Here is a 21,035-nt window from a genome sequence, read left to right as displayed (position 1 = left end):
ACATAAAATCCCTCCAATTCTTTGAAGTTTGTGTTTGTAACATGACACAATTTGAATGCTATGTAAATTTGTAACAACTACTAGTACTACCTGTTGCATCAAACCGTTTTAGTTGTTTGTGTTCTTGGTTTTTAATTATGTATGGCCATCTAGTGGCTGATGCCGGAACTGCTTAATGAAGTCTGAGTGTAGTTAAAAAGACATTAATTTCTGTTTCTTCAGCTATCGGCTCTCCGTTCAAGCCTATGGAAAGCTATCAGTACTCGGGTGAGGAGACTACACTGGTGTTCAAACATTTCCACTCTGTTAATAATAAATACTTGTTATCCATTCACTTTAGTAACTTCTGTAAATAATGAGCAAGTCTTTGCTTTTCACTCTTCTTCCTCCAGCTGTAGAGCGCAACAACTTGATGAGGCTGTCTCAGAGCATCCCCTTCACTCCTGTGCCCCCTAGAGGTGAAAACACAGTAATACACCAGTCCTCACCTTTTTGACGGCTTCATTAATAACCAGCGAACTGTTTGAGAATGAGGAAGCATGAAGGCAGATAAGAGATCTCTTCTACTCCCACTGCCGTTTGCTTCGCAGTGAATGAGCAAAGTGTCGGTGCTGCCTTGAATGTTTCGTCTTTTTTTTTAACAGTTATTATGACTTTAAAATTAGATTACTTCTTCTTTCGAAAGAGGAAGTGCTGGTTTTGACAATGAGGATATGATGTTTTGACGGCTACAGGTGATGGGTTTTCTTTTTTAATTAGTAAAATAACTTAAGTCATGTAGAGGCAAACAGTGGTTGTCATGGTGCTACCCTTTTAAAATCATTTAGTATGCAGGTCATTTAAAGGATAGGTAAAAATGTATATAGTTTCATAAAAACTAATCTGGAAAAGCTAAATATTTTCATTAGGAAAATATCTGGAATTCTGGGGAAGGTTTTAGGAGCTGGAAAACTAAAATTATTCAGCATGCATTTTTGTTAGTGTTTTTTTAGGTGAAGGTTTTATGCGTTTGGTCTTTTTAGGTCAAGGCACAAAAACCGTCACATGTGCAGGCGGTTTAACAGTTCAGTAACACCATGACAAGTTTGACTCGTCACTTTATCTGTTCCTTTTTTTTGGTCTTTGAGCACAGCATAATCTAACTGTGCACCTCATTGTTCCACAAGATTGTAAAATGAGTTTATTATTGTGTCGCATGCAAACTCACAGCTATTTTCCGCCTCTGACCTCCGCATCATGACTGCTGAGAGACTCACCTCTAGTCTAAATGTAGCTGAGTTAAAAACCAGAAGAACTCGAGCAAAGGTTCTCAGTTCTAAACTTATACGGAGCATTCACATCTGTTTTTTTTTTTTAAAGCAAGTTACAGTTCTCTTTTTATTTCTAATTGATTTTGTACTGAAACATTTTTGTTATGAATCATTTTGAAACTTTTTTTTTTCCACTTCTCATTCCATTTTCTGTAACCTTTTGACTACGGAGCCCGTGACATGGGAAGGAACAAAGACGTGTAGGAACTACTTGTTTACTTCTTGGGAACGAGATAATTTGCATTGTTGCATGGACAAGTGTAATCTAAAACAAAAACTGTTATTTATTGGCCAAAGTTTCAAACATTTAAATGGGTAGCATCTACAACATGACCGTTATTTAACAAGAGTTGCCTGTGCATTTTGTAACAATTGGTGTAAAATTTAATTATTTTCTTGGATATTGTGACGGAAATGATTACAAAATGCGTTCAATGAGTTTATTATATTCTACGCTGATTATTAATGCCGTTTTAATAAAGTTTTAAAACATTTTCAAAGCAGAACTCGTCATGCGGCATTAGAGCGTAGGCTATTATTTTGGTAGGAGCAGCCAAATTAAACGCCTCTTGCTAAGAATTACTCTATACCTGACCGCAAGTCACTGAAGAATAGGATTCTAATTCAGGTTGAAATGAAGCAAAAGCAAATCAGACTGCTCCATGTTTGCGAGATGCTAATGAACGGAACCGCTTTGTTTTTTTTAAATTAACCTTCCTTTTATGGCTTGCAGACTACGCATTTCAGCTCTTTGTTTAATCCGTTTCCTTGTTCCTGCAGGTTTTGTTCATCTTTGTAGTGTAAACATCTTGCCTGACAAGTTAAAAACTCGGGCAGTGAGCCTAATATCTATTACGTTGGCAAAAATTGCGCTCAGTGGAAGAAGCGGCAAATGTGTGAAATTTTAACCCATCCTAAAAGGCAATGACATTTGGTTGGCAGTTATTAAGATGAGCGCTTGGAGAGAATAGTCTTACAGCTAGAAATAATTTGCACACAAATCGGTGGCTAAGACATCCTGCTTTGTGTTGCCACAGGGGAGCCGGTGACGGTGTACCGTCTGGAGGAGAGCTCCCCAAACACAATCAACAACAGCATGTCCTCCTGGGCCCAGCGGGGCCTCTGTGCCAAAATAGAGTTTCTGAGCAAGGAGGAGATGGGCGGAGGACTCCGACGGGCTCTGAAGGTCCTTTGCACTTGGTCAGAGTACGACATCCTGAAGCCTGGACACCTCTACATAGTCAAGTCCTTCCTGCCTGAGGTGGTCCAGACATGGGAGAGCATCTACAAGGAGGAGACCGTGTTGCATCTTTGTCTCAGGGTGAGAATATTTAGATCTACTTTGTGTTATTCTGCAGTAAAAGGTCTGGGTGTGTCCCCAAAGAGGAGAGATCCAAGAAATGCCAAACCTTGGCAACAGCTTTTCCATGTTCAGTGTTTTCTGTTTCACAACATTTCCCTAATCAATTGCTATGATTTTTGGTAACTTTTCTTTTTCTTTTATCACTCAAGGAAATTCAACAGCAACGAGCTGCTCAGAAGCTGACGTTTGCCTTCAATCAAATCAGGCCAAAGACAATTCCTTACTCACCGAGGTAACCAATCACATCCTGTTCATAGAAACCTGATTATTCATTCATTCCTGGTCATATTTGTTTAGTGTGTAGAACGCTCCTCTTGCAGCTTGTCTAACCTCTGACTCTGAAAGGGGAACCCCATGTCAGTTTCTGCAGTAGTACAATAGTACATTGTTTTAGCGTGATGTCTTTTCTGAAGCCTTTTACCGGACACCATCTGTACCAATGGTTTCTACACTCAACTTATCTAACAGAATGCTTTCCAATTTGTCAGTGGTAGTAAAACTTGCTAACAGTAGTGCCATTTTATTTTCATACAAGTACAGAGAAATCCGGTCAGAAGCAAGAAACTTTTTTTTTTAACGTTCATTAAACACGACATGCCAATAAGCTAACACATGGACAGAAACACTCTTCAGTGCAGAAGTTCTTTCTTGACAGAAGAAACAAAGTTGACAATCACTTACAGAAAGCAGAAGATGTGTAGGAACCAAAATCATTTTATTTTACTCCAGGCAATGTATTGTCTCAACAGTACAACATCATCTGGATAGACAGAAAAAAAATAAAAAAAATTTGGTAGAGGTGCTCCAGTTTCTGGCCGATTACCTAACGATACCACAAAGGACTGTAATCAACGTCGGACTGTTATTTTCCATAGGTTTGACTTGTCAGTCGAACATTTTCTTTAGATGACAGGCTAAAATTCATAACAAGTCTCATTAAGATTTTAGAAAAGAAAGAAGTTGTTTACTATATCAGGTGTCATTATCAAAACATCAAACAATCCTGTTATAATCACACGTTTTCCATTCTGGTGATGCTGCCGTCCCTGTCCTTTAAAAATGATCACCGGTCTTGAGCCGCGCTCATCATTCTGTGTGTTCAGGTTTCTGGAGGTATTCCTGCTGTACTGCCACTCAGCTGGCCAGTGGTTTGCCATTGAAGAGTGCATCACCGGCGAGTTCAGGAAGTTTAACAACAACAACGGAGACGAGATCGTTCCCACCAACCTTCTGGAGGAGACCATGCTGGCCTTCAGCCACTGGACGTACGAGTACACCCGGGGAGAGCTGCTGGTGCTCGACCTGCAGGGTAAGACGGGTGTATGTGCGCCAATGCCACATTTATTCTTTAAAAAAATTAGCCGTTTCTTGTAATGCCGCTTTCATTTGCAGGCGTCGGGGAGATCCTGACGGATCCGTCTGTCATTAAGAGCGGGGAGAAAGGGTGAGCGTTCTCACAACATGGAGTCGCCATTTTCTCATTTAATCCTGATCAAGTCAAGAGTTCAGGAACTGACTTATCCCTCTGTCTCTGCTGCAGATCGTACGACATGATATTCGGACCTGCCAACCTTGGAGACGATGCCATCAGAAACTTCCGGACTAAACACCACTGCAACTCCTGCTGCCGGAAACTCAAACTTCCTGGTGGGACGAGCTTTCGAGCTGCTGACTGGTTGCTTAATTTCATATGGGAATTGTTGGCAACACTTTATTTGAAGGGGTGTGCATAAAACTGACATGACGCTGTTATAAACATGACATAACACCTGTTATGAACATAAAGGAGTCTTTGTGAATATTTATGACTGTCATGAAGTGACATTCGGTAAATAATGACACTTTTAATGCAAAGTTGTATTAAAACTTCTATTAAAAGTGTCAACTGTATTAACTGAGTGACACTTCATGACATTCAGACATTCATAAAGACTCCTTTATGTTCATAACAGGTGTTATGTCATGTTTATAACAGTGTGATGTCAGTCTTATGCACCCCTACAAATAAAATATTGCCAAATTTAGTCTTCCGCCAAATTTCTCTTATAACAGATATCAAATTACTTTTTATTCTGCACTAAAAAGCTGTTTTATTATGTTAAAAGTCTTCCCCCCCCACCCCCCTCCAAGGTTAAAATTTTATCTTATTTTAACTGCTGTAAATAAAGGCTTCGGAGACTAAATAAAAAAGTTGGAAACTGTGTAACGGCTGCACAAACATGACAGAAAGCTTATCGCAGAGAAACAACCAAAGTTGATGTATTGTTTGGCTTTTAACCTGCCATTTATCATATCTGTTTTTCTTTGTTTTTCTTCCTCTTCAGATCTAAAAAGGAACGACTACACACCAGATAAGGCTACCTTCCCACAGGATGACCCGCCCAACCCAGGGGGCGGAGTCAAAGATTCCCGCCAATCGATGAGACTGATGCTGTGATCAGTGAGACAGTTTTATGTGTGGCTGTCCGCGTGTTGGTGTGTGTTTTTGAGGGGCGACAGAGTTGTATTTTTTTTTCTTTGTTTTTTTTCTCCATCTATTTCAATCAAAGCCAAGGAGCAGGAAGGAGAAGCCAACGAACTGGAAGAATTGCCGCTGTGTTTCTTGTGCATGCAGACATTTGCTATCGTAATCGTTCCGTTTTTAGACACCAGGAGAGGATTTTTAAAAGCATTTTGTACACGTTTCTGAACGTATATGTACACACATGCGTACATATATGTAAGCTGGATATATAAACAGGTACAGTATCATTGCGGAGGCTTTATTTATTTTAGAAGTTTGAGAAGTTGCCTTGTTTCACCAACAAAAAAGCGTTTTTTTTTTTAAAAAAGAACAAAATCAAGTGCATTGTAGATCTGTTACAGCAGCTTCAGACAGGACAACCTGCTAAGACAGTCGCTGCAACTTCGCAGATTGCCACCGTATCACGTCTTTTTAAATGTTTAAAAACGTGTTTTTTTTTTTTTTTTTTTTGTCTTTTTAGCTAATGATAAGAAATACATGAATTTAAAACTCTTGTAAAAAAATAATGATTAAAAAAACCTATGGGCAGATTGCAATGCAACTTTTACAGAAAAAAAATGTATGTAATTTTATTGTATTGAAAGTGTGTCCATCAGAATTTTCCTTTTTAGTTTTTATTGTTACAGAGGTACTATTGCTATATCTTTGTCATCAGCTATTGTATGAGCAAAAACTACAATCCAGTGTATCTTATAGATACAGATATGTGGCATGAGCTCAACAGATTGAAATATTTTATTCAGGGGAACTGACAAATACAAGGGTATTACTGTATACATTTTGTACTGAATATCATTTTAAACAAATAAAATGTCAAACATCATTGTTTCTAAAGCTCGAAAAAGATTTCTTTGTCTTTATTGATATTTTTCCTGCTTCAAAAAAAAAACACATTAAAACACTACTGGAACAGACCACCAGTGTTTGGATATATGTTTCAACAAGTGTAGTCGATCACGTTTTCTTTTTTCTGGCCAGTACCGATTTTTCTTTTTGTGTTTCTTTTTATTTCTTTGTTTTTAGGTCTGACCTACTAATCCCTGATTTATAACGCTGAAAATGTTGGACAGAAGCTTCTTTGACTGAACTAAGAATTTTAACGGTGACAGAAAATTGAAAAAAATTACAAGATTATGCCTGTTTAGGAATCAATGAGCTGAACTCAAGCATGAAAATACATGCTTGGGTAGCTTGGAGTATCTCATCTGCTTGTCACTGATGAGAGCTGTCCAATTTTGCTCTCTAAACAATCATGTATAACGTTTGTCCTCATGGAATTTCCGCTTGCATTGAATTTTGGTGTCTATCGACCTGTTTTGCAACCATGCAAATTTGATCAAGGTTGGTCAAGTAACCAGCCTTGTCAGAAGCAGACTTTTAAAGTCTGGGAGAATGAATGGGCTTTTGAAATTATCAGGCTTATTACTTGCTGGAGAAAGACAATGGATCTTCTGTTGTTCTGCACACTATCTTTTGACATTACCTGCCGGTATTGGAATACACACACACACGATACCTTCTGTTGCGCAGTCTCTGATCACACTGACGGGATCGCTCACCGGCGCACCTGTGTGATAACTCGCTGCTGAAAGGGCTGGGATGTGCAGGTGCTCCTCTGTAAATGTGAGATTTGCATTTCTGAAGTCAGAAGGGATGCTTCTTTACCTCAGTCAAATAGAGTAGACGGCCAGCCTGGGTGAAGACATGCCAAGTTGTGGCACCCCTGAGACACCTCAATTTTTTTTTTCTTTCCATTTTACGACTTGTTTTGTTTATGTTGTGTAGCACTTACTCACATTCACTAGATGATTTTAAAGGGGCACTATTATGTAAAATTGACTTTTGAGCTTTACACTTAATAATTTTATTCCCTCAACAAGAACATACCTGCAGTGTTGCCTTGATTCTGTCATGCATGTTTGAGAAATTATTTAATCTCCCGTGGCAACCATTCAGCTGTACAAAATGCCTTGGTGGACCAAGTTCTGCCAGTTTCTGAGCTTCCACCTCACAGAGCAGCCCGCCCCCAATCAGCTCCTTCAGACTAGGCAGCAGCAATTAGCAAACACCTGGTGGAACTGCATATCTGCTATGCTCATTATGAGTTATTTCTGGTAAAAACATTGTTGAAGTTTAATAGAGGACTTCTTGATAGGGGAGTTTGAGAGCAGGAGTTTCTAAAGAGACAAGAGGCACAATTTCAAGACGTTAAATTACAAAGTTAAATGTAAGTCGCACTTGATATAAATTTTTAAAACTTTTAAAAACTCCTGTTACCCTTTTAAAACTGCATTTCGTAATCCTTTTTCACCTTCACTTTCAGTCTTTGATTCAGCTGGTTTATCACAACATACCCTGCCACAAATGCTAAGGCTAGTTAGCATGCCCACCGATGATGGCGGATATATGGTTTTCCTGGGGTAAGTTCCGGCTCTAAGGCCCTCCTCTTGACTCTGATTGGTTGTTTTTTGACTGGGAGCGATGCATTTATTCAGACGGCAACAGGTGTAATTTCTGGTACAATGCCATTTTACGCCAAAAGATGGCAGTAGTGGTTCATGGGCGAGAGATTGACTTCCAAGCCTTACGAGCCTTCAAACGTTATCACCTGCCCGATCAAATGGATGGAGAAGTTTTTCTGTAAATATGTTACTGTAACAGAATATGTTTTTCTGTAAATATGTTAATGTAACAGAATATGTTTTTATGTTAATATGCACCTTATTAACATATATTCTATTTTGAGTTATTTATGGGTGTTTATTATAAGTAACCGTTAGCCGCTACTAACCTAGATGCTAACTACCGTTAGCCACCGATAGTCTGAAACGATCAGCTGTTGGCATTTTTGCAGAAGTTAGGCTGTAACCGTTACCTGCCGTTAGTCTAAATGTTAACTTCTTTTTCTTTTTTTAAAGGCTTTATCGACTCTGGCTGCCTTAATTTGAGAGTGGCCAGACAGGAAGACGGTGTGGGGCAGACTGCCTAGTCGTACATGGGTTTCTCACGCTCTATTTCTGCTCCCCTTGATTTTAGGTTAGTTATAAATCAGAATAAACCATAGATTTGCTGAAGCATTGGTCCATTATATGTGTAAAATTGGAGACATACTTCTGTTAGTACTATAATGTATGCTGAGTCTATTCCTATTAACTTGTTTTTATTTTGTACATAATAATATGTAACAGACTGTACAAACGACTGTGTAATTATCAAGTTCTTCGCCTACGTTGTTTTTACGCAGAAGAAGCGGCTGAACAGTCACCAGCATCGCAGCGAAGCCACTACTAAAGAAACTGATTTCTGTTTTCATAGAGTAAAGACGCTCTGTGAGTCTGGGCGGCTTGTGAAAGGTTGAACTGCAGCTTTCCAGCCTCCCACAAGGCGTGGCTTAGCTGTTTGATAGGGCGAAGTTTTTTCTCTGAACATCTCATTCCTGTAAACTGAGGACTGAGAGTTCACAAGAACTCTGCCCTCATCACAACTTCTTCTGCAAAACCATGAAGACAGTCACTATTGAGTACTGGTAAGGTTGTTGTTTTTTTTTAGCCCCACTTCCTCTTCTTTAAACACATGTACTTTTGCATTTTAATTGGCAAATATAAAAATGTTTTGTTTGTTTGCTTTGTTTCTTTTTTATGTTGTGCACTTTTGCAGTATAGCTGCTTGCAGAATTATGAAACTCAAGAGTGAGAGGTTGGTTATCTATAGCTCTCATTTGGTTACCTTGATTGTTTTATATTGCAGTAAAGACTGAAGTTATGCATACCGCTACCAGGAACTAGCCGGCGTTCTCCGGCAGATTCCTGGAGTGAAGGTAAAAGGAGTCACTGGGAGGACAGGTATTCTGAACTATTGGTTTTTATATATTTACGGTATATTTAATAAGTAATATACCTATATATATATATATATATATATATATATATATATATATAGTTTTTTTTAAGTTAATGTTTCATTCTTCATAATTTTTTTTCACCTCCATAGATAGCTTTGAGGTATCCCTGGAGGATGAGCTTCTCTACTCAAAGCTAGAGACGAAGTCGTTTCCAGATCCTGAGCAGGTTTGTGGTTTAGCTCAAACTTTCTATTCAAAAGCACTTCTTTAAACGCTGAATAGGATTTCCCTTTTGCTGTCCAGTCATTTCACTTTTTTGTATGCGTTTGTTTTTCTTTTGGATACATAAAAAAGCTGACATGTCTTTCACAACGTGTTTATTTGAAGTCAACAAAAGGAGAGTCACATTTGCTTTGCATGCCTTTGCGCCTCATGTTTAGATGGCGGAGAAGTTGATGGAGAAGCTTCCTGATGGCAACGCCAAGAAGAAATCCAAGAGACGGATATGCTCTGTCCTGTAAAAGGTGGAGAAACAAACAGTTATATTCACACTGGCAAAAAAAAACAAACGAAAAAAAACAGTCCATAAACCTGTTGTGCACGTCCGGAGTATGAAAATTAGAGTAAGGATTTTAATTAATGGATGCAAAATCTGTGTGTGCCAAAATGAAAAGATCTGATATGGCTCTGTCGCGGCTGTGAATATAAACAAGATGTTTGTGAGAGCGGCTCTCTGGATCCAGGCGGCGATCGACGCCTCTTTTTATGAATGCACACACCTAAAACCCAAGTGGTGTGTGCACGATGCAAGTCGAGAAGCTTCTCGGCCGCCTGGAGCCCGACAGTCTGCTTCAGTCTCATCAAAGTTATGAGAAACGGAGGGAGAAAAAAAAAACAGATGCTCCTAATGAAGATTTGTATATATTTGGGGATTTCTTTGTTTATACTACTGAACAGAATCTACGTGCGTGTGGGAGTTTTTAATCGCTCCTTAGAGTCTACTACGCCCCAGACTCTCAGGAACATTCACTTAATCTTTGCAAGATGTATTTGATGTTTTTATGATCTAAAATATCTCATTAATATCCGTTTTCCTCTGTCAAAGCATCATTACAGAGGAGCAATAAAAACATAAAATCTGGTCTCATAATTCTATTTTATATTTAACCTAATCTCTGACCCACTTCTATTCCCATAATATCCTGCTGACCAAAAATAAGCTGCAGAGCTGAGAAACATGTTTTTCAGATTGTGTGTCATGCCCCACTGGGGAACAGGGAAGCCTGGGAACATAAGACCAATAATGCCTGTACTTAATAAACATTTTAGTAGCACATAACATTCAACACATGTGTGTATATATCTGTATCTATAGATGTATGCATATGTATTCCCCCCAAGACAGATCAAATTTGACTGATACCATTAATTTGGGTGAAGCAAATGTTGGTTTATATTAGCTTAGCTTTGTTATTATATAAAATATTTCTTTATCAAATCACCTGCATAACATTAAAAAGTTTTTTTGTAAGTAGCCAAAGCTATAATTTTCCCAGAACTTTTATTTTATGCTATTTTATGCTGTTAACTTCCTGCTTGTAGTTTTTTTTTTTTAACCTTCAGTTATGTTTTTTTTTTTTTTTTTCCCTATCTTGAATCTGAACATAAATGCCACGATTTCTGCCATTTACAGACTTTATGCTAAGTTGCGCTAACTGGCTGCTAGCGTGGGAGATTTTCTTTTGGGTTGTGTTTAACGTGGGAGTATTTGGGTAAAGAAATGCCAGACATGTTTACTTTGGATATTTATGACAAACCTCACAACATGAACAACTGTACAATAACATTATAAAGCAAAGTGCTACATGGCCTGTAGTTGGACTCTTGAAACACTGCTCCTGTAACATATTTTGTTCCCGTTCAATAAAATGTAACTGATTGCCATCGCCTGTGTTGACATTTTCTCTCACACACCAACTAGAAACTGATGGCTACGTGGGCAGATTACAGGCAAGACGAGGCATGTACAGAATAAGACCAGCTGTCTAGACCGATAATAGAAAACAGAACCTTTCAGGTCTTTAGTTTCAACTTTTTGCATCACATAACATGTGAAAACTAGTGATTAAAAAAGAAACTTCTAGCTGAAACCTTTGTATGCTCACCAGGTACAGGTTCAGTAGGTAGACCTTGCCAGCACCACCTTTGTTGCCTTGAAAACCGCTCCTTTTTTTCCATTGAATGAGTCAAACGCTTCATTGAATCAAGACCACAGAGATTTAGCTCCATGTAGCATGTAGAAAGTCAATTAAACCCCTTTATCCTCCGTTCTGGAGCTACATCAGAACTTAATTGAGTCGTCCTTATAAAGTCTAGATAGCTATTCGCATCAAGTTACGCATTTGCCTTTTCAAAAGGGTCAAACAGTATCTGAACCATGAACTCAAACTCAAGAGCAGTTGAAAGAGAATCAAAGCAGAAGAAGAAAACTCCCCCGCCTCCCTCTTTGTGTCTCTGCTCGGCTTTCTAACCAGACTCGGATTTAAAGATGAGCGGCAAAAACAAATGAATCAGCAGTGCTTGCCAACTTCTGTTGATGTTGTCTAGAACATGTTATGTAAAATATAATGTTTTCTGCTGATATCAAATTGTTAGCATGTCATAGCAATCATCAGACTGTCATACAGCAAAGGTCTTCAGTCAGAGGCTTCTTCAGACGTGTTGCAAGACTGACTGCTACCACAGCATCACCATCTATGACGACATTTTATTTTCCGTTTGGGTTAAGTAAAATACTTTTGAATTGAGTTGAGGTAACTGGGTTGACTTCTGCTATATGTTAGCAAGCGATAGAACAGGTATATCCAATAAAGTGGTTATAAAAAAGGACTTTTCTCCACAAAGAAAATTGAAAATGAATAAAATTTCATCAGTTTAAACATCAGATGGCGTCCATCGCTTTAATTCAGTACCTTTTTCATATCTGACGGAGGTCGTTCTACATGATCTTGGCACTGCTTAATGCCTCGTATAATTTATACCAATGCAATACATACTGTATACTGCTACATTCATACTGCTACAAGTTCACTTGCTTACCGTAACACAACAAACAGGAAACAGGAAGCCACATCACAGCCAGTTTTAGCTAAGGTTTGACAGAATGGAGAAACGCTTCAGAGAGCAAGAAGTGAAACTGGATTGTGTATGAAAGGAAATGATCTGTTTCAGTGCTGCAGGTCCCAGCAATAGCCTTGCTATTGCAGAATGAGGGCAACCTCGGGTTGCCCTCATTCTGAGTTCCATACAGACATGAAAACTGTCATGTGTCACACACATAAAACCCCTAAAAAAAATTAGAGTCCACGGTAATGAACCCCCATTGAAAACCTCACGGTTATTCCTCCAAATATTGATTTCTTAACTCATTGATATTGTTTCTAAATTTTTTATTTATTTATTTTTTTTTTGCATTATTTGAGGTCTGAGAGCACTGCATCGTTTTGGTTATTTTGACCATTTTGAAAATAAATACTAAATTCTTGCTTGGCATTTCGGAGACATGATGCCAGTAGTTCATAGAATAAAAGAAAAATGTTCATTTTACTAAAACATACACCTATAAAGAGTAAAATTTGAGATTTTTCCAGAGCTGTATGTATTCATATATGGCATATGTACTTACTCACCGCTGAAAGTATCTTTCAAACATATTTTATCCAACTCAAAGGTCCTTTCCACTTCCAGCTGTACAGTAGTTTCACTAAACCAGCTACAGAAATTATACAGTTTTTTTTCACTTTTGTACTAATGGGGGAAAAATGTTGTGCTGATTATTATTTCTATTTTTTCTCACAGATTATCCAAATTCATAGCTTATGTTCTTTCACTTAGCTTTCCAGTCATATAATGTGATTCTTATCTGTGACATTGTTGTTTAGATACAACCTGTCAGTACAGAAACCTAAAACTTTTGCATCAAAGAGATTAGTTTGATATCTGGACAGTGTCATTAAATTAAACTTAATGGAACGAGGTTATATTTCTTCTGGGTAAAGGTTGATTCATCCATTTGCATTGGTATGTTTTATGACTTTTCCCTTAATTTGGGGGCTTTGCTTTTACTTCTCAAGTAAAAAAAAGATTTGTAATGAAAAATAATGGTTAGCATACAGTTAATGTTTACATACTGTCCATGTGTAATAATAGTACGTGGTAAAGTGGTAGGCCTCATAAAGTTGTTGATCATTAACTGTAGCCTTGATTAGGTACTTAATTACATATTTATATATAAATATATACATAGGTCCTTGTTATCAGCTTAATTAAATAAGCTTGTTCATTTTTATTAGTCATAAATTCTTTACAATGGAAGTGTTTTGTGATTATAAAAACATATATTTTCATGTTATATGTCTGCCTTTTCTTTACGAATGCACTTAAAACAGTATTTTAAACTGTACAAGAATGAAGAACATTAATAATCATGCTGTAAGATTAATTAAAAAGGAATTGAGAATGAATGAGCTTCAGCTGGTTAAATATTTTTATTTGATCAAACTCTTTTTTTTGTATGAAAACTGAATCTAGCTGCATAATTTGTTTTTCTAAATGTCCAACAACAACCTCATCATCACAGGCTGGTTGCTTTAAGGTTTAAAGATTGTTACCCATCTTATTTATTATTTCAAATAAATAATTATAATAATTTTAAAAAATGGATCAGTCTTATTGAATCGATCTGGTGCAGTTTCTTGGTTCTGTGGGTCATTTCTCAGCGGTTCAGGATGCAGAGAAGTTGCCCTGATGTCGGACATTGACGTGAACTATAGAGGACTACTTTGCCAAAAGAGAAATGATCTTTTAAATCTTTCTTTTTTTGTTATTCTCCTTTTACTATGTTTGTGCTTCTTTTTCAATTGTATTTTCTTTTCTTCTTTTTGCACTACAGCTGTTTTTCTGAGACGTATGTAGCTGTACGTGAAGGTAAAATTACTTTTGGACAGTTTCTGATTTGCTTAGAGAATTGGAGTTTAAATTTTTAGATGATTCGTTTAGGCCATCTTTTCTTGCACTTTTGGACTGTAAGAAAAATGACATTAAATTTAACAGAGTACAAGAAATATACCACACTTTTCAGATGGTTATTTCATCTACAATGTTGAATAGTGTTGCCAACTTTTTGTTTGTCCAGGTTTAGTTGACTTTTGTAAGCTGTACAAGCTTTACCAACTTACAACCAGCAGGAAGTTTAAACAGGAGGAAGTATGAGAGGTCAGCGCTTCGAAACTGAGTGTGTTGATAACAATACTGTGCATTTGAAAGCTGATAAAAATATAACCTGCCATATTTCCTTCCTCGTTCATTCATAGCTGCTTTACGTTTCTCAACTCTGTTTTCTCAAAATAGATAACTCATCTTAAGCTAAGCTGGTTTGTGTGCTGTTAAACTACTTCCTATTTTTTCAGTTGTCCTTACATTTAAATATACTTGCAAACAGGGGAGGAGGAACAAGTTAGCCTTTGCTCTATGGCCCCCCAGTGGCAAAGACTGGCCATAGACGGGAGCCAAATATCAGATAAATGAAGCTTTCTCCAGTCACATCAGTGCAGACAATTAAGATGTTCGCCTTACAAAAGTGAATCTGGTTGGATGAGGTACAACCAGTTTCCTGCATGCAGTATACGAGCCACTGTTTCAAAAAGGGGAATTTTTTGCGTTTCATTCTTAATTTTGTTTTAAAAGCGATTAGGACACGTTTGTACTGTTTAGGTCATTTTTTGCAGCCACACAGACTACCGCAGTACCCAGCGCTGGTGCAGTGACAGAACAAAGTGTCCCCTTCTATGTCAGGGTTCCTGTAGATTTCACCAACTCAGATTTGACATTTTTAAGACCATTATGAATAACATTCAAGTCATTTTCCCTCAGGAGACAACAACTTTGACCTTTTTGGGGTGTTTTGTAGTACTTGTACCTCTCACATGGCATATGGCTTCGACAGCCTAACCCACGTAGTTCGGAGCTAGCCAACTGCCGATAAATCTACTCTTAGAAACTAAAAAACTAGAAGTCCAAGAAGCTTATTACCGTTTGCCTTTACCCCTTGTGATAGGACGCAGTGAGTTGGCCTGATGGAAAAGTCCTGTAAGAAAAAAACCTACATAGCCAGGACAAAATTTAAAGACTTGCCATTGCATATTTTAAAGCCTTAATTTTAGATGCATAAATGACTTTTTAATGAGGATTTCATTTTTTGCTCTGCAGCTAAATTTAGAAGCCATAATTTCACATTTTGAAATAAGCAGAGGTGAACAAGAGTAGCACTACTTCAACTTTTCACTCAAGAAAATGTCAAAACAAAGAAAAAAATTGTCCAAATGAATTTCTTTTAATATAAAACTAACAAAAACTATAGGTGTTTTTCATTCAGTTGTTACGCTGTGTATCCAGAAATTTTACGAGCTTAAATGCAACTTTCAAAGCTAATTTGGTTATTTTTGGTTTCATATAGATGTCACAAGGATCATATTGACTGAATTAGCCTCAGATGGATCCGTTTTATGATCACATCCCTTTACTGTAAGCAGAGCCCTATGCTGCTGGGATGAGACGACAGAACAACATATCTTATTAATGCTGAAGTGTCTGCACGTGAAGGGGATGGGCTCCGGGACACGAATTATAAAAACAAGACGCCAGCTTTTAGAAGAAAACATCACACACAAGCCAGAGAATCAAATTTCACAATTTATTTTATTAAAAAAAGAAGTCAAATAAATATTAGAAAATATGTTAACATTTTTTTGGAGGGGGAATGCAAGATGCGATTAAAAATGTGCCCAATTGGTCACTGGTTTGGTTGATGAATATGAAATATTTCACCAAGTCAGCACCACTGTGAGGTCATTTTCATTTTGCAGCTCTGCTGACCTTGTAAGACCAGTTCACAAAAACAAGAAAAAAAAAAATTAAATGAAAAGCAAAAACAGAATCATGTATGGATCAATCTGCAGAGGGCCACTGCTTTAGGTTTTATTTTTTATATAAATATATTAATTTACACATTATAAACTATAATGTATTTGTCACAAACACAACTAAAGTCAGGTCTTGCAAAAAAGGCAGATAATTTTGAAATCTAAACCCAGGTCTGTGAAAAATTGAAAAAAGTACTTTAGCTGCACAGATGGAAAAGAAAATGATGTTTGTGCTTCAGTTATTAACCAAAGATATGCAAACTGACTTCAGTCACTCAACATTTTAAAAAGGCATTCTAATTGGTTTACAATCTTCAGGAACAAGCAAGAGGAGAGTGTCAGTATCGATGCTTGTAGAGAGTCACGAGTTTGTGCGGACGGTTCAATGACGAGATCACAACCCTGAATTCACTACAGGTTCACTTTGTGTTGCAGCATTGACGTTACAATTCTAATATTTCCTTATTTTTCGGACAAGCTGAGAACTTCTAATGGACGCCGGGCGGCCCAGCTAGCGCACCAGAAGGAAGGTGAGCCCTGCGATGCCGACTCCGGCGACAGCAACCAGCGCCGTCTTCATGGAGGAGTCCTGACTTACTTCTCTGGCGTTGTGGGCGTAGCTACAAAACCCGTCCTGAAAGAAGAAGAAGAAAAAAAAAAAGTATAAAATCTTCTGTTTACAAGCCAGAAAACATAATAAAAAGGCTTGAAGGCAAGAGCAGCTGCTCAGTCCTGAACATTAAAAACAAACTGAACCCAAATTGGGTTTCAAAACACACACTGTGTTAGTCACAGCGAGACTGAGGCAACACGCTTGTAGGCGACATAAATGCACCTGCTGTCACTTCCAGGTGTTTTCCCCCCTCTGATCTACAGCTGCATGTTTGTCTGGTCATACAACGTTGCTCTTCAATTTGGAGACGGACTGGCATTCAGTGCAGCTTTGACTGTTACCACAAAGTCCATCTGGCTGAGCTGGTTACGCGTCTGTTGGAACCAGCTGCCAGCTTTGCTCCAGGGAGGAGGGGTAAGTGTGTGTGTGAATGTGTTACCCAAGTCCATTCATAAAAGGAGCCATTCAGCTTGTATTGTATGTTGTTTGTAAAAGCGTTCAGGACTTCATAGTGTGGGCATATTTGAGTGAAATTGAATAGAATTTGCTCTTTATTTCCAGGAACCAAAACATCTTCTATTCCAGTTGTGTTCATTAAAAGAAAATATTTATTGCAGCATAAAATCCTAAAGGACATTTTTAGTTCAGTCTAATTGTTGGCCTCACAGCAAAAACACAAGATCTTCAGTATTTTTGGTCTAGTTTCTAGAGCAGAAATTGTTAGTAAAGTTGAAATAAGAAAACTAACTTGTAAATAACTTTCCACCAAATTGTAAGTTTAATTCCTTAATATTGATGAAAAAGCACAAGTTCCACTGGCAGTTTATTTCACTTATAACTGGTACTTTTTCATTAAGACATTATTGACTTAAAACAATATCCTCTTGTAAGTTAGTTTGGGCTTATTTCAAGTGTTCTAAGATATTTGCACTAGAAACCAGACCTGAAATAATTGGTAAGATTTTGTGTTCTTTTGCAGCGTTAGTAACAGCAGCTTAATCAAGAAGTAAAATCTTGAGTTGCACTCCAGCAGGAAAAACAAAATCGTGTCAAGCCAGGTGGTTTCCAAATGTGGTTGGCTGTTATTTTTAGGTAGACAAAAAAAAAATCCCTCTCTTATCTAAAATCTTTACATCAAATAATCATTCCCCCTTCCACACACACACACACACACACACACACACACACACACACAACTTACCCATCCATTATTTTCCTGCAGCCAGTCTTTTTTGTGCTTCTCCAGGTAATCAGCAATGGTCTCCGCCAGCGCCCGGCAGCTTACGGGCTCTTGTTGCAGTTCCTGCTGCTTCCCAGAGTCCGGCCCCGGGTTCTTGCCCGTCTGTTCCCGCAGCTGTCTGGCCAGCACGCCAGCGAAGGCGAAGAGGGACACCACCCTCCCCCAGTTAAAATGTCCATCTCCCACCATCTCATCCATCACCTTTCTGAGGTTGGAGCAGAGGTCTGTCCCGCAGTGCTTCAGGAAGCCCTGGGCCAGGGAGTGAAAGCGAGCCTGGTGCTGGGCCTCCACGTCCTGGGCCAGGCGCCTCATGGCGGCAGCCGGCTCGCTGGGAGGTGGAGGGGCTGGGTGTGGGCTTGAGCAGCACAGGCGGATGTAATCCTCTGCAACAGCCACGGTCTCTTTCCACAGCCCACAGGACATTTTCTAAAGAGGACAAAAAAAAAAAATATGGAGAGTGAGAATAAAGTAAGTAAAACCACTCAGAATGTCTAATCTAGGTCTGAACCTGAGGATATCCTTTTGCTTCATAAGAGCAACAAAACTGGGAAGAACCAATCAAAATGGCCAGATAAAGTTTCCCTTATCTGGCCATTTTATCTTATCTCATAAGTTTCCCTTAGCTGGCTCTGATTGGTCAAATTAGAAAATGGTGTATCCTGTGGTAGCGAAGGGTTAAAGCACAACCCAAAGTATGGAAGCCTTAGTCCTCAACACAGACATCACAGGTTCACGTCCCGGCCTGATGACCTTTGCCTCATGTCTTTTATTACCTACTTTCTTGTCCAACTACTCTCAAATGAAGCCCACCTGATAACAAAAAAAACAAAAAACTTTTAAATAAGTTTCAAATTAGAAAATGGGATTTTTACCTGCTCATTAAATGCATCCCAACTAACATTTTCTACAGTTTTAAATCTATGCATCAATGTCAACATGAAAATAAAAGGTGATGTATACCATCAAGCAAAATTTTGAGTAAAGGGTTATTCCCAGTTTTCAATGGATTCAATTGGGCTTTCTAAATTGGTAAGCAACTGTGACTAACAGAAAACCCAAAATGACTTTCAAAGCCCCTACTGGCATCTTCACATCTCCCCCACTCGAGTTTCTATCAATAGTAATAATAATAATAATAATAGAGTTACAGAGGATATTTGCTGAACTAATCATTTCCATTATCGTTGTCCATCGTGTTTCCTGTCAGCTGACATGTCCAGTAGCCATAAAGTTAGCCTTACCGTTACCAAGGTCACATGACTGAAGCTCTTTAAAAGAGAAAAAAGAGGGGGGTTTTGCCAGATTTTTTTTCCTGTCTTTTGTAAATAAAAAAATGACTCAGAGTGAAACCAGATTTTTTTGACCTGATAAGACAACCTTTGTCCAATTTATTTTATTTATATTATGACTAAACAACTACTGTAGATAGAAAAATGAAAGAAGAAAATTATAAGTATGGCGTTTGAGAGGTTTTATTTTTTTTAAAATAGTTCCGTAGAGAAAGCTGTATCAGAGCGCGTCAGTTAGCTTCGTGTCGGTGAGGTCAGACGGAGAGAGACGGCTTTTGTTAGCTCCCAGTGAACCAAGCCGGTTAGTCTTCTCAAGCCTGACTAAAAGCGTCTCCGACTGTTTTAAAAACTGAAAATACGTATAACATTTCATGTTGGAGTACAGGACAAAATTCAGCGCCCGTTATTCGGAGGGTTTAACTGGCGAACTTGAAGTTGTTGAAGCTGCTGCTTTTTTTTCTCCTCCGCCTGTCAGTCACCGCAGCAATGGAGGACACAAAGAACAGCTCACACGGGGAACTAATTCAGCTAAAACATCCACTTTACGCCACAGCTAACCACCGCAAAAACACCTCTGTATGAGCATTCCTCCTATCTATAAAGCGACGCGAAAACATACCAGTAAAATATACAATTTTCGCTATCACAAACGCTTACCCTCCCAGCGATATGTGACGGCTCTCTGCACATCCAGACGGCGGAAGGAGAACCTCGGTGCATTCACCGTTTCCCCAAGCCGGCTGTGCATTTATTTACTCCGCCCACTATTTCCGCCAGACACGAATGATGCTTTCCGAAACAACCCTGGAAATAAAATACGCACGTCCATTACGTTATTGATTTTAGCTTTGCATGGAAATTTACTTACTATAGACAGAAAAAACGGTCTTTAACAATAAAATTGAAAATCCCACAACAACTCAAATGCGTAAATAGACTAAATTTACTCAGTGTAACATTCGCACATATTTCATCTACATTTTAATCGGTATTTCTAAGAAATTGTTTACGCTAAAACTGCTAAAAGGAACTTAAATCGTTGAAATTACAACATGTTTTTAAAACTGACTCACAACAAGATCAGTTTACTAAAACGAATTAATTTTATGGGTTAAGTAAATTAGTTAGTTTTTATTATGGCATTAGTACCATATTTTTCAGCTCAGGCACGACAGCATGGGGTTCAATGGTGTGATGAAGTAACGACTGAGTAAAGTTGTTTCACAGCATCAACAATTTGAAAATAAAAATGAACAAATATTTACAATAATCCAATTTGAATAGTACTTTCAAGTAAATATTGCACTAAGTATACCTTTTTCCTATCTTTAGAGGAGAAGTGTCCAAAGTCACCTGTGTGTTTTAGTTCTCTCCCTGGTTTAACACCTGGATCAAATGAAAGCTAGTTAGAGGCCTAAGAAGAACATCGATATGCTGAAAAGGTTGTTACTACCACCAGGGAGAGAACTAAAACATGGAGGATGCCGGCCATCAAGGACCGACTTTGGGCACCCCTGCTTTAGAACAACACTAGGAGCTATGTAAACCTGATATTAACAAAATAGAGTTGGGTTTTATCCTTGGGTAGCCATTTTCAAATTTGTATTTCTTCTGTAAATGAGATACAAGTGTTCGTCAAGCCATTGACCAAAAATAAGCTTTCTCTGCAATATTAAGCCAGCCACATAAACTAAATACTAAGCACTGTCCTAAATTTTGGGTTGGTCTGAGAGCATGATAAAACTACATTGGCTATGATAAATAAAAAAACATAATAATTCCATGTACTGGCAGAATAATAGGTTTAATTCAAAATAACAGAATTCAAATTCATTCAGACATTGTCACTGCGCTGTAAGCTAACAACACAATTAA

At 38.2% G+C, this 21,035-nt stretch overlaps 2 protein-coding genes and 1 long non-coding RNA gene across 6 annotated transcripts; 2 read left to right on the top strand and 1 right to left on the bottom strand.

Moving 5' to 3' along the window:
• The first annotated feature begins 19 nt into the window (after positions 1–19).
• Positions 20–6,020, top strand: LOC106952423 (transient receptor potential cation channel subfamily M member 7-like). Its single transcript, XM_015040517.1, has 8 exons — positions 20–267; positions 393–458; positions 2,348–2,631; positions 2,823–2,905; positions 3,777–3,982; positions 4,066–4,117; positions 4,214–4,320; positions 4,998–6,020. The coding sequence occupies exons 1-8, from the start codon at positions 246–248 to the stop codon at positions 5,108–5,110; spliced, it is 933 nt and encodes a 310-aa protein (XP_014896003.1). The 5' UTR covers positions 20–245; the 3' UTR covers positions 5,111–6,020.
• A 1,476-nt stretch (positions 6,021–7,496) lies between these two features.
• LOC106952422 (uncharacterized) lies at positions 7,497–10,982 on the top strand. 3 transcript variants are annotated; one of them, XR_001425985.1, is made up of 6 exons: positions 7,497–7,617; positions 8,116–8,233; positions 8,442–8,723; positions 8,945–9,039; positions 9,188–9,264; positions 9,479–10,982. It is a non-coding gene; the product is annotated as an uncharacterized LOC106952422 (long non-coding RNA). The 3 variants fall into 3 exon arrangements; XR_001425983.1 differs by having other exon boundaries at positions 7,505–7,617; positions 8,513–8,723; XR_001425984.1 differs by lacking the exon at positions 7,497–7,617 and adding an exon at positions 7,672–7,837 and having other exon boundaries at positions 8,513–8,723.
• A 4,793-nt stretch (positions 10,983–15,775) lies between these two features.
• bcl2l10 (BCL2 like 10) lies at positions 15,776–20,555 on the bottom strand. Of its 2 annotated transcripts, XM_015040515.1 has the most exons (4): positions 20,476–20,555; positions 19,818–19,964; positions 17,833–18,297; positions 15,776–16,652 (listed from the first exon to the last, which is right to left on the bottom strand). In XM_015040515.1, the coding sequence occupies exons 2-4, from the start codon at positions 19,878–19,880 to the stop codon at positions 16,530–16,532; spliced, it is 651 nt and encodes a 216-aa protein (XP_014896001.1). In that variant the 5' UTR covers positions 19,881–19,964; positions 20,476–20,555; the 3' UTR covers positions 15,776–16,529. The 2 variants fall into 2 exon arrangements, with proteins under 2 accessions (XP_014896001.1, XP_014896002.1); XM_015040516.1 differs by lacking the exon at positions 19,818–19,964 and having other exon boundaries at positions 20,476–20,542.
• Positions 20,556–21,035: the final 480 nt, after the last annotated feature.

The sequence above is a fragment of the Poecilia latipinna genome, unplaced genomic scaffold, assembly GCF_001443285.1.
Source record: "Poecilia latipinna isolate Pla-1442-1.1 unplaced genomic scaffold, P_latipinna-1.0 Scaffold512, whole genome shotgun sequence".
Classification (NCBI taxonomy): domain Eukaryota; kingdom Metazoa; phylum Chordata; class Actinopteri; order Cyprinodontiformes; family Poeciliidae; genus Poecilia; species Poecilia latipinna.
Note: the sequence above shows the minus strand (reverse complement) of the source record. Positions and strands in the feature narration are given on the sequence as shown.

Bases quoted from the DNA above. Each gene is read 5' to 3' on its own strand.
- bcl2l10 (XM_015040515.1), bottom strand. From the start codon at position 19,880: ATGCACCGAGGTTCTCCTTCCGCCGTCTGGATGTGCAGAGAGCCGTCA. The intron at 18,298-19,817 runs GTAAGCGTTTGT...TGTCCTCTTTAG, and splicing joins CGTCACATATCGCTGGGAGG to AAAATGTCCTGTGGGCTGTG. The intron at 16,653-17,832 runs GTAAGTTGTGTG...TTCTTCTTTCAG, and splicing joins TGCAGGAAAATAATGGATGG to GACGGGTTTTGTAGCTACGC.
- LOC106952423 (XM_015040517.1), top strand. From the start codon at position 246: ATGGAAAGCTATCAGTACTCGG. The intron at 2,632-2,822 runs GTGAGAATATTT...TTATCACTCAAG, and splicing joins TGTTGCATCTTTGTCTCAGG to GAAATTCAACAGCAACGAGC. The intron at 3,983-4,065 runs GTAAGACGGGTG...TTTCATTTGCAG, and splicing joins GCTGGTGCTCGACCTGCAGG to GCGTCGGGGAGATCCTGACG.